The sequence below is a fragment of the Vigna radiata genome, chromosome 7, assembly GCF_000741045.1.
Source record: "Vigna radiata var. radiata cultivar VC1973A chromosome 7, Vradiata_ver6, whole genome shotgun sequence".
Classification (NCBI taxonomy): Eukaryota; Viridiplantae; Streptophyta; class Magnoliopsida; order Fabales; family Fabaceae; genus Vigna; species Vigna radiata.
The window spans coordinates 15,284,527-15,297,468 of NC_028357.1; the positions used below are offsets into that span (position 1 = coordinate 15,284,527).

Sequence of the window (12,942 nt, forward strand, 5' to 3'; positions counted from 1 at the left end):
GAGTAAAATATGTAAATTATCCATTACTACAATTGAGAAGTTTAAGATATAAGGAATGTAAACTAAAAATAAAAGCCGCAAGTAGAACTTTTCTAGCATTGTTTGTATGCAACGAAAGCACAATAACTATGAAGTAGCTATAATCTGCATTTTCTGCTCCAAATGAACTGCAATGCTTCAGACGCAGACGTATCTTATCTTCAGTGCTGTAAAACAAACAAAAAGAAATGTCAACGGAAATTATAAATACCAATAGTGCATCAAAATTTTTGAGCTAGTAAACCATGATTTCTGTTTGACCAAAAATGAAAATTAACTGATATTAATTGAAGCATTGACTAACTTACCATTCCAATGCAAGCATTTCTTAACCGAGTTAATTGTTGAGCTAGAAAATCATGATGGCTTTTTGACCAAAAGAAAATTACTAGGCATTGATTAAAACGTTGACAATCCTACTCTAGCTCACACCCTTTTTCATTACAGAACATCGTTCCTTTTAACTTCGGATTGAAACCATTTGATACAACACACTCACAGAAATAATGCAAAACATAGTTGAAAAAAATTTTATACTCAAACCTCAGGAGCAGCAGGTTTGATTTCTTCTGGTTTGATTTCATCACCTGCATGAGTGTTAATGAAGTGTTTAGAGTGAGCATGTGTTTATGTATGAGTATTACTCTTGTAAATCCTCATTATCGAGAAAGAAATTATTAGCATATATACTTCTGAAGAATACTTGTGTTGCACAGTAATTAAAAACCTAAATTCTGAGTGCAGTTTATTTTATGATACAAGGAAGACAAAGAAGATTTTACTAATAACAAGTAGCTCTAGAAAAAAGGGTGAAATTCAAAGGCAAGCAACTAATTCCTTTCACTTTACTCTAATGTGATTTTCCTTCAAAGTTTCCAAGAGAGAGAGAGAGAGAGAGAGTAGTTGGCTATGGTGACACTGCATATCAATCTCTTTCTATCTGTGTGAGACATAATCATTTCTCCAAAAGTAAGACTTACTACAATAAGTAGTGAAAAGGGGTTTAAATTTATTGATGAATACGATTTATTAATTACGAGTTGGAAATATATCTTTCTCATAATGGGCTTTAACTACTCTAATGATAATAATAACACAACTTTTCCAACATTTTCTCTTCACTAGATAATTAAAATTTATGAAAAACTTACTAATCCACATCATTAATGTCATGTATAAAGTTTGAATGGTGATGATGATACCTCCATCCTCGGGCAAATCGGAGGTCCAGAGAGTGAGATTGTCTCTCAAGAGCTGCATGATCAAGGTGCTGTCCTTGTATGACTCTTCACTCAAGGTGTCTAACTCAGCAATTGCTTCATCAAAAGCTTGCTTAGCCAAATGGCAGGCCCTGGAAGTTTTATCAATAACTAAGTATAAATCTCGTAGCAGTGTTGGGAAGCACAAGGATGTGTAGAAAGTGACAACGTCCTAGGTTTCAGAAAAAGTGTGATAATTTATGAACATGTTACATAAATTCAATGACATGCATGAACCAATGGAACTAAATAATTTTGGATTTTGTTTTCTGATCCTTAGCAAGTAGCTGAAACAAAAGAGAAAGGAAGAAAATTTTACCTTTCAGGAGAGTTCATTATCTCATAATAGAAGACTGAGAAGTTGAGTGCAAGTCCAAGACGAATTGGATGTGTTGATGGAAGATCTGTGTTTGCTGCAGCTAAAGCAGCCTAACAATAATAGTTTGAACATCATCAAACAAACAGCACCAGATATAGATAAACAAAATAAAGTATAAGAAAGTATAGATGAAGGAGTTCATTGCTGAAATGAGAGACAATAGATACCAACCTCATATCCCTTCAGTGATTGCTCAGCTGCCTCCTTTCTTTCTTGGTCGGTCTTGAACTCAGCTAGATATCGATAATAGTCACCCTTCCTGCATCAAAAGGAATTGATCAACACAGAACCTAAGCATGCTAAACCCATGTATGAAGAGCGATACATAATGACACACAATCTTCTTTCTTGTTTTACAAGGAATATGTTTGTCTGACTTATGAAGTGAGAGATTCAATAAAAAAGAAAGAATATCACACTCATTAGTTAATGTTATTCTCTAATGAGAATTTGAAGAAGGTAAATATTTGATAAGAAAAACGGTAACAGAGAAGATGACTGACATCTTATAGTAGAAAACGGTGGCTTCTCCTGAGGTGGAAGAAGGAACAAGATGCTTGTCAATAATTGACAGAATATCGCTGCAAATTTTGGAGAGTTCCTCTTCCACTTTCTGACGATAATTCTTTATCATTTTTGCATTGTTCTCATTTCCTTTAGACTCTTCCTTCTGTTCAATCGATGACATAATGCGCCAAGAAGCTCTTCGTGCACCAATCACATTTTTATATCCCACCGACAGCAGATTCCTCTCTTCCACGGTCAATTCTAGATCAAGTTTTGCAATCGCCTTCATGCATTCAACCATTTCTGATGAATTTCGCATGTTAATATATATATATACAAACCATTTTCAACAAATCATTCAAATCATTAATCAAACAAAATGAATCAAATGTTGTGGATCCTTTTAATTTGATTCGTGGAAAGATAGAAAAAGAAAACCTAGATTCACACGTATAATAAGGTGGCATAATAAAATAGAAAAAGTGATGATGATGATGATGATGACCTTCATATCTCTCAGCTTGCTCAGAGAGCTTGGCGATGTAAACTTGGGTCTCTCTCTCCTTCTCCGAGGACATTGTTATGTTGAATGAGAGGAAGAAGGGTTTGAAAATGGAAGTGGTTGTGGAGAAGAAGAAGAAGAAAAAGATGATGAAGAAGAAGATGAAGAATAAGAAGAAGAAGAATGCGAGAAAGAAGCCTAAGGAAGCGTGGAGTGTATATATATATAGAAGGAACTGTTGTAATTCTAGTTTCAATCTTCCTTTTTCTTAGAACAAAACTAATCACAAACCCTAACTTCTAGGACTTGTTATAACAATCTTCTATATATATCATTTTAAATTTTATAATTATTGCATTTAATTAATATATTTCTTTCACATTCTACTCAAATTGCTAGATCTGATTAAATACAAAAAATTATGCATAGATTATGTAGAGAAGAATAAAATATTAATACACCTCCTCTTACATTTTTCCATACATGATAAATCTATGCATATAGGTTGTAAAGGAGTTTTTTTTTTTTAAAAATGTTAAGGAAAACAAAAACTTGAAAAAAAAATTAAAACTAAAACACTATACTATAGGACCAAAGAGTTATTCAATAATCCCTTTTACTAATTGAATTTAATTTTCAATTATCATTATTTGCACACAATACAAAATGATAATTTCCATATAAGATTTTATGGAGCATTAACTAAATTTATTTACTTGAAATACAAAATATGTACTATTGTCTATTTCTGGAATACAATTTTTTGAAGAAATATTAAACAGTTAAAGTTTGAATTGCTAAAACTGTTTGTTTAACTAAGAATAGGATGACATGAATTATTCAAAAAAATGTTTAGTAAAAGAGTATTTCATAAATAATACTAAGTAAAAATTTTAATTTAATAACTAGTAAGATAAAAAATGATTTATAATTTTAGAATTGCTTACTGAAAATATGACAGCATAGCGGTTTAAGGAACATATAAAACTTTATGATCAATGTGGGAGAAAAGGTTTCCACCCTAATCTTAAATGTAAGACACTCTTATGTATTGTAATTGTTTTAAAAAGTTTTACCAAATAAAATTATAAATGGTAAATATTTTTATTGTAATTAAGCACTAAAAAAAAAAAAGCCAATCATCAAAATTTATCGAAAATGTTAAAAATATATCCATAACAATTTTTTATGGTTTTTTAGGGATCGAAATTTGTCAATAAAAATGTGATCGGGTAATATTATTGACAAAAAGTTATATTTCTTGGTAATTATCGAAGGAAAAATTTATCAGTAATTATTAAAAGAAAACTTCATCGATAAATATTGCGATCTGGTTCATCTTTCTCTTTTCTCCTTTCTTCTTCTTCCTTCTTTTAAATATTTTTTTTTTTAATTTGTGCATGGTGATCCTACTATTAAACTAAGATCAATCCATCTTTAACTTAATCTATTTTCCATCATCTACATATCCACTCTAAATATCTTTACTACAAAAGCCAAATTCTAATCACCTACACGTAACATATACAATCTCACTTGAAAAAAAGAGAAATAAGGAAAAATCTGTCTTATTCATTTGAATAAAATATGAGAGATATATACAAGAGAGAAAATCTATAATTATACTATTTTATCCCTATAATTATTCTATAATAATCTAACATTATTACTGTAATTATTCTATAATAATGTAACATTATTACTGTAAATNAGCTATAATAATAACAATATATTCTCTCAATAATCTCGGGATATGATTTATTTTCTAACACTCCCCCTTAAGTTGGAGAGTGAATATCAATAACTCCTAACTTGCGCTTCATGATAGAGAACACTTCTTTTCCCAGTGGTTTAGTGAACACATCGACAAGTTGTTCAGCTGAAGGTACATATTTAGTTGTGACTGAGTCATCTTGAATTTTATCACGAATGAAGTGGCAAATCATCTCTATATGTCTAGTTCTTTCATGGAAAACCGGGTTAGCTGCAATGTGTAAGGGTGCTTTATTGTCACAATATAACAATGTCGGTTTAGGATGCAATATTCGTAAATCTTTCAACAATGATCGTAACTAAGTCAAGTCACAACAAGTACTAGTCAATGCTCTATATTCAGCTTCTGCTGAGGAAAGAGAAACCATCTTCTGCCTCTTTGTTCGCCAATAGATAAGGGAAGATCCCAAAAAAACACAATAACCTGTAGTTGATTTTCAGGATACTAGGCAACCTCCCTAATCTGAATCAAAGTAAGCACACAAAGATAAATCATTTTGTGAAGGGATAAATAGACCTTGACCTGGGTTTTTTTTAAATATCGTAGCACACACGTTGCAGTGTTCATATGAGGCTTGCATGGGGCGTGCATGAATATGCTTAGTATGTGTACCGCATAGGTGATATCTAGACGGGTAATTGTCAAATAAATTAAGCGACCAACAAATCGCCTGTATATTGACGGGTCCTTTAATAATTCTTGTTCATAAGAAAACTTTATATTTTGTTCCATGGGAAAATCCACGGGCTTAGCTCCAAGATACCCACCATCTTTAACAATTTCCAAAGCGTATTTCCTTTGTGATATGAAAATACCTTTCTTAGAACGAGAGAACTCAATACCCAAAAAAATTTAAGATCACCCAAATCTTTTATCCGAAAACGATTGTGTAGAAATTGTTTAAGATTGGATATATCAATAGGGCCATTACCAGTTATGAGAATATCATCAACATAGATCAACAAAGCTGTAAAAGACTTGCCTTTTGTACATGCAAACAATGAGTAATCTGCTTTTGATTGAATAAAACCAACACTTTGAATAGCTGTAGAGAATTTGACAAACCATTGACGAGATGCTTGTTTTAATCCATATAAACTTGTTGAGGCGACACACAAGATTCTCCCCATGTCGCTGAAAACCAGGAGGAAAGGACATATAGATTTCTTAAGAAAGATCACCATGAAGAAAAGCATTATGGACATCAAGCTAATAAAGAGACCAATGTTGAGCAGTAGCCAAAGCTAATAAAGAGCGTACTATAACCATTTTTGCAGTAGGTGAAAAAGTGTCATGATAATCGATACCTTCTAGTTGGGTATATCCCTTTGCAACTAGACGCACCTTATACCGTTCAAGAGAACCATCAGATTTGCGCTTGATTTTGTACACCCAACGACAATCAATAGCCTGCTTTCCAGGAGGAAGAGTGGTGATAAACCAAGTATTATTGGCCTCTAAAGCAGCCAACTCATATTTCATTGCCTCTTGCCAATGAGTGTGAGAAACAACTTGATCATAACATGTAGGTTCAATATCATTAGTAATAACGGCAAGAAAAGAACGATGTTGAGGTGTGTAACGGTCATAAGAGATAAAATTGCAAAGAGGATATCGTGTACCTTTATTTGGAAAAGATGATGAGGATGACAATGGACTGGGAGACACTACCTGATTGCAAATATAATCTCGCAAAGTTGTAAGAGGACCATGAGATCATTGAGAACAACGCAAGGGAACCATATGTGGGGAAGTAATGGGAGGCATAATTATGTTTTTTGTAGGTGCTGACTGAGTGTATGAAGGACTCTCATATGGAGGATTATCTGGGATAACATTAGGTATGACAGGTTCTAGGGTGGTTGGAGGAGTGTCAATGGATTCATACGGAAAAATAGCCTCATGGAAGACAACATCACGACTAATGAAGACTTGGTGAGCTTCAAGATCATATAACTTGTAAGCTTTTTGGCCAAGAGGGTAACCAAGAAAAACANATCTTTGGGCANGAGGAGNAAACTTATGAGAAACATGAACATTAGTAGCATAAGCAAGACATCCAAAAACTCTAATGTGTGAATAAGAAGGGATTTTACTATATAGGCGCTCAAAAGGTGTCTTGTGTGAAAGAAGAGGTGTGTGCAACCGGTTAATTATATGGACAACAGTGGAAACACATTCTGCCCAAAACTGTAAAGGAAGATAAGCTTGAAAACGAAGAGCTCGTGTTGACTCAAGGATATGTCTATGTTCGCGCTCGACAACCCCGTTTTGTTGTGATGTGTAAGTGCAAGAATGTTGGTAAGTGGTACCTTGTTGTGTAAAAAAATCTCGTAGAGAAAAAAATTCCTTTCCATTGTCAACCCGAATATTGGCTATATTGGTATTAAATTGAGTTTTGACTAAAGAAAAAAAAAATTATAAGAAGATGTTAGGTTTCACTTTTATGGTGCATGAAAAAAACCCAAGTAAAGCGAGAAAAATCATCAACAATAGTTAAAAAATACCTAGTACCAGAAAGAGAAGGAATTTTATATGGTCCCCAAATATCACAATGAAGTAATTGAAAAGGTTTAATTGAAGAAATAGAACTAGTTGGAAAAGGAAGTCGTGTCTGTTTTGCAAGAGTACAAACATCACAACTTTTATTTGACTCTAAAGAGAGATTTAACAAAGTTTTAGCCAAGAAGTCTAATCTAGATGGAGATAGATGTCCTAGTCGTCGATGCTATAAGTTAGTAGAAGTGTTTGAAGGAGGAGATGATTTGGTGACATGGGCTGCTATGGATTGAATGGGAGTTTGTGACTTGTTTGATGTAATTGCAACGAAGTAATAGAGTCCTCCTCGTTGTTTACCCAAACTAAATTCCATCCTCGTCATCAAATCCTGCAAAATAAACCCAGAAGGAAAACAAGTTACTAAACAATTTAAATCTCGTGTGACTCGACTTACCAACATCAAATCTACTTTGCACGATGGCACCCCAAGCACATTTTTTAAATAAACAATTGGGCTCAAAGGTAGAGTGCCAGTAGAGATAATTGGGGCCTGGTCACCATTTGGCATAACAATTGGTGGTAAAGAAGTGTTTTCTTTACTGTTAACAAGCAAGGTTGGTGAAGAAATAATGTGATCGGTAGCCCTACTATCAATTATAAGTTTGGGTGGTGACAAACCTGAAGAAACATTGGCGTTGTTGGCCTGATTGAGATGATTCATTACCCTGTATATAGACAACATTTGTTGGAGTTGTAATTCAGTTAATCCATTCATTGAAGACTGCATCTGTTGCATCATTGGAGTCGCTGTAACAATATTAGCTAAAGACTGACTACTCCCATTGTGCTTAGAGTAAGCATTCTTGGTTGCTCCATGCTTTGGGTGTTCAGGAGGGTAACCATGTAACTTCCAACATGTGTCTTTTGTATGATGATCTCTATCACAGTGAAAATAATGTAGCGGCTTTCGATTAGATGAATTAAGACAAGAAGAAGAGCCTTGTTTGCGTCGAACAGCAAGGGCTACTGGTTCATTTTTTTGAACAGCCATGGCTGAAGCTTCTATTGTGTCACATGCGGTGCTCAAATGTCACTGTTTTTCTTCTTAAATGATGGAAGAATAAGCTTGTGTAACATCAGGCAATGGATTCATTAAAAGGAGTTGGCCACGAATAGCACTATAAGAGTCATTTAACCCCATGAGAAACTGCATCAATTTGCGCCTTTTACTGTCAGTTCCACAAGTGCAGGTTGCATTGCTATAGGAGCCTAACTCACCTCATAATTTTTTTAACTTTGTCTAATAGGATGCAACTGTCATTTGATCTTGAGCCAAGCAAGCAATGTCTCTCTCAATCTGAAAAATTTGTGGTGCGTGGCTTTGAGAGAAACAATTTTGAAGATCTGTCCAAACTTCATGAGTAGTGTCATAGAAAATAACACTATCTACAATATCATGTGCCAAAGAATTAAGGATCCAAGATAACACCATGTCATTGCCTTTTTCCCATGTTGTATATTCTTCTGGTTTGGCCTCAACAGAAGGTGCCGTGAGAGTTCCATCAACAAAACCCAATTTGGATTTTGCATTCAAAGAGATGACCATGGCTCTACGCCAAGTCGAATAGTTGTATCCATCTAGAGATTTGGAAACAAGAACCATTCCATGATGGTAAAAAAGATGGAGAGAATAAGAACTATTCAAATTTTATTCATTTCCATAGTTAGCCATGGGAATAAGGATAGAAAAAATTGAGTAGAGGATCGTTCGTGCTTTGATACCATGTAAAAAAAGAAATAAGGGAAAAATCTATCTTATTCATTTTGAATAAAATATGAGAGATATATATAAGAGAGAATCTATAATTATGCTATTTTATCCCTATAATTATTCTATAATAATGTAACATTATTACTGTAATTATTCTATAATAATGTAACATTATTACTGTAAATCGGCTATAATAATAACAATATATTCTCTAAATAATCTTGGGATATGATTTATTTTCTAACATCACTTATTCAACCTAAGAAAAACAAAGACGGTGAGGAGTGGTGGTGACTCATTGGAGTGGAGGTGACTCGCTGGCAGAGGGAAAACATTTGTCATTGATGATGTTTAAAGATGCAATGATGAGCGGCGACAATGAGGGTGAGACTGGTGACGACACTCTGACGATACCTTATAGGGTTTATAGGTTTGAAGAATTAGGGATTTGGGTTTATAGAGGAAATGAAGATGAAGAAGCTTGAATGTATTTTTACACCTCGATTTCTACCACTTATGTACCTACTAGGCTTTTTTTGGTATAAATTTGTCATTTTTTTTTATCGATGAATTTAGTGACAGAAAAACCCATTTATAATAATCATATTAAATTATTGACGAATTTTATTGATGGATTTTAAGATTTGTAAGTATTGATGGATTTTATCGATGAAAAATATCTATTGTAAATTAAATATGGATTATCGATAAATTTTTTTATTAGTAAAATTTTATTACTAAAATTTATCGATAATTAAAATTTCAGAATTCCTCGATAAAATTTGTAAATGATTCCAAGAATTTTTGTTGTGATAAAATGATATATATTTTGTTAAAACAAGAAATAATATATTTTGTTGTAATTACTGAATATATTAGTTGTGAATTCAATTTTCTTAAATTACAAGTAAAATGTTAGAAGTGAGTTTTAGGCATGTTAGAATGTGAGTTTAAGCCTAACTCACCCCACAAAATCAACTTGTAAGGTGAGGATTACACCTCACTTATATATTATAAATTAGCCTTATCTCTAGTCGAGGTGGGACTTCCAACACACCCCCTTCACGCCGAGGTATAGACATCTCGTGCGTGATAGTAGAAATTAGGTTGTCCAATATTGGCCCAACAACGGGTGGAATAGAAACAGAAATGCCCACTTAGAACTCGCTAGGATAGGCTTTAATCATGACTCTGATACCATATTAAGAAAGTGGGTTTTTAAGCCTAACTCAACCCTACAAAATCGGCTTGTAAGATTTACACTCACTTATATATTGTAAATGACATTATTTCTAATCAACGTCAAACTTAATACATTTAGATAAAAGAATAATATCGATTAAGTACTCCATAGACATATAGAAAATAGACTTCTTTATGGTTTTCATTTTATTTTTACATAATCCTAAATGTTAAAATAGAGAGGTTACGATAATTATAATTTTTTTTATTCTCTTCTTTATGAGTTTAGAAAACCAAATTATTTCTGTTAATTATATTTGTTATTATTGATAAAAAAAATATAAAATATAATAAGAATACTCATTGATACTTTTATTAGTAAACTTAATTATTTAGCATATCTAAAAGAAATGTATTCAAACATTACATATACATACATGTATTTTGTGAATCATGACGTGGTCTTTTATATTTTTTACGTTTTATGTTAGAAGTGGGTTTTAGGCCTAACTTAACCCCACAAAACCGGCTTGTAAGGTGAGGTTTGCACCTCACTTATATATTATAATTTGGCCTTATCACTAGTCGATGTGGGACTTCCAACACACCCCCTTCACGCCGAGGTATAGACATCTCGTGCGTGATAGTAGAAATTGGGTGGTCCAATAGCAGCCCGACAACGGGTGGAATAGAAACAGAAATGCCCACTTAGAACTCGCTAGCATAGGCTTTAACCATGACTCTGATACCATGTTAGAAAATGGGTTTTAAGCCTAACTCAACCTCACAAAACCGGGTTTTGCAAATTAAATATATACCTCGGCGTGAAGGGGGTGTGTTGGAAGTCTCATATCGACTAGAGATAAGGCCAAATTATAATATATAAGTGAGGTGCAAACTTCACCTTACAAGGCGGTTTTGTGGGGTTGAGTTAGGTCTAAAACTCACTTCTAACATAAAACGTAAAAAATATAAAAGACCACATCATGATTCACGAAATACATGTATGTATGTAATGTGTGAATACATTTCTTCTTAGATATGCTAAATAATTAAGTTTACTAATAAAAGTATCAATGAGTATTCTTATTATATTTTATATTTTTTTATCAATAATAACAAATATAATTAATAGAAATAATTTGGTTTTCTAAACTCATAAAGAAGAGAATAAAAAAAAATTATAATTATCGTAACCTCTCTATTTTAACATTTAGGATTATGTAAAAATAAAATACAAACCATAAAGAAGTCTATTTTCTATATGTCTATGGAGTACTTAATTGATATTATTCTTTTATCTAAATGTATTAAGTTTGACGTTGATTAGAAATAATGTCATTTACAATATATAAGTGAGTGTAAATCTTATTTTACAAGTCGATTGTATGAAATTGAGTTTTGTTTAAAGTTCACTTCTTAACTATCACGGGTATTAGAGCTTATTTTAGCAGATTTTGTTATTTGTTGAGTCTCTTATTCCACTTCTTAACTATCACAAGTATTAAAGCTTAGTTTAGCAAATTTTATTATTTGTTGAGTCTCTTATTCCACTTGTTATCGGATAGCTATTGGACCATTCATTAATGTTTAGTGTCATTCGCAAGATAAATATATACTTCAACCTGAGGAGAATGTTTTAGAAGTTTCACATAAACTAAAAATAAGATTAATTCACAGTATATAAATGAATGTAAATCTCATCTTAAAAACCAATTTTATTATGTTAAATTAGCCTTAAAGTTTTCTTCTTAACAATGAATGCATTGTTTAAACTTTTATGTTCATTTACAAATCCACATATCCTAACACATATGAGATTATATTGTTTTATATATATATATATATATATATATATATATATATATATATTATTAATTTTTTTATGTAGTTTTATTTATTATGTACAATAAGATAATTAAATATATTATTTATTATAGATTATATTGAAATTAAGTGCAATAAAATAGTTTAACTATGATTGTATATTGTAGGAATACTAAATAAACTCACCTGTATTATTTTAACTCTTTTTAATTTTGAAAACAAATAAACATTCTCATTAACATATTAGTGTATATTTTATTTTTAAAATTGAATATAGATAAATAAATGAATAAATGAGTATGTACAAATCTAATTCCATTTCTATGTTAATTTGATTAAACATCTATAATTCATTAGATAATTTAAACAAAATTATTTTCAGTATTTTAAGATTTTATAATTTTTTTTCTTGATATTTCACATTGAAGAAAATAATTTGTATTCTTTAATCCGTGATAATATTATTATGTTTTGTTTGCTATTATATTTAATTTATAATTGGGGTAGTAAGAAAAAGGGTACAAATGTAAAATACAAGTATACACATATTCTTTACTTTTAATTAAATATTTGTTTCATTCTCAAACTATTTATTAAGATTGTATTTCTTCAAATTTTGTACCAATCTTATTCCTACAATTTATAAAAGAATGTAAAATGTTTTTAAGAAGAAAACAATAACTAAGAAAGTTGAAGTTTATCTCTTCTTTCTAGCTATCACCATTCGACTGGATAATACAATTTCAGTGGATAATACAAATATTTAATCCTACTTTTTTGTCTTTAAGATTTAGGGTTTAAGCACTTATTTTTCTATTATCTGTCACTATCTTGTTAACTTATTTTGTTTTCCATATTAAAAGTAAAATAAGAAAGCAATATGTGTAAAACTTATATCAAAATTAGAAACAAATCCAAAGACATAATTTATTTAATTAATATTTTTAAAAGTTTCCTATATTTTCCTATTTATGTAAAAAAAAGTGTTAAGATGAAGTTTATTATCGCAACTTTTTTTGCAATTGTTTACACAAAATCATTTGGAAATAAACTAATTAATAATAGAAACTGTATAATTTTTACAAGGAAAATTTAATTAATTTGCATAACAATGAAAATAAAATTTACAAAGTTTTAATTCTCAAATAATTGAATATATGTTCTATTAGAAATAAATATTTAAAAAAAAAATAAGCTATTAGT

The 12,942-nt window shown here is 31.3% G+C and overlaps 1 protein-coding gene across 1 annotated transcript; it reads right to left on the bottom strand.

The window, feature by feature from the left end:
- Positions 1-3,004, bottom strand: LOC106766789 (14-3-3-like protein GF14 iota). The gene is made up of 7 exons (XM_014651547.2): positions 2,690-3,004; positions 2,181-2,487; positions 1,849-1,936; positions 1,618-1,727; positions 1,242-1,390; positions 583-626; positions 1-206 (listed from the first exon to the last, which is right to left on the bottom strand). Exons 1-7 carry the CDS (start codon positions 2,760-2,762, stop codon positions 201-203), a joined length of 777 nt encoding a protein of 258 aa, XP_014507033.1. The 5' UTR covers positions 2,763-3,004; the 3' UTR covers positions 1-200.
- Positions 3,005-12,942: the final 9,938 nt, after the last annotated feature.

Excerpts from the sequence above, each read along its gene's own strand:
- LOC106766789 (XM_014651547.2), bottom strand. The coding sequence starts at position 2,762 with ATGTCCTCGGAGAAGGAGAGAGAGACCCAAGTTTACATCGCCAAGCTC. Across the intron at positions 1,391-1,617 it reads ATAATGAACTCTCCTGAAAG|GGCCTGCCATTTGGCTAAGC; the intron begins GTAAAATTTTCT and ends TAAAACTTCCAG. Across the intron at positions 627-1,241 it reads CGATTTGCCCGAGGATGGAG|GTGATGAAATCAAACCAGAA; the intron begins GTATCATCATCA and ends ACACTCATGCAG.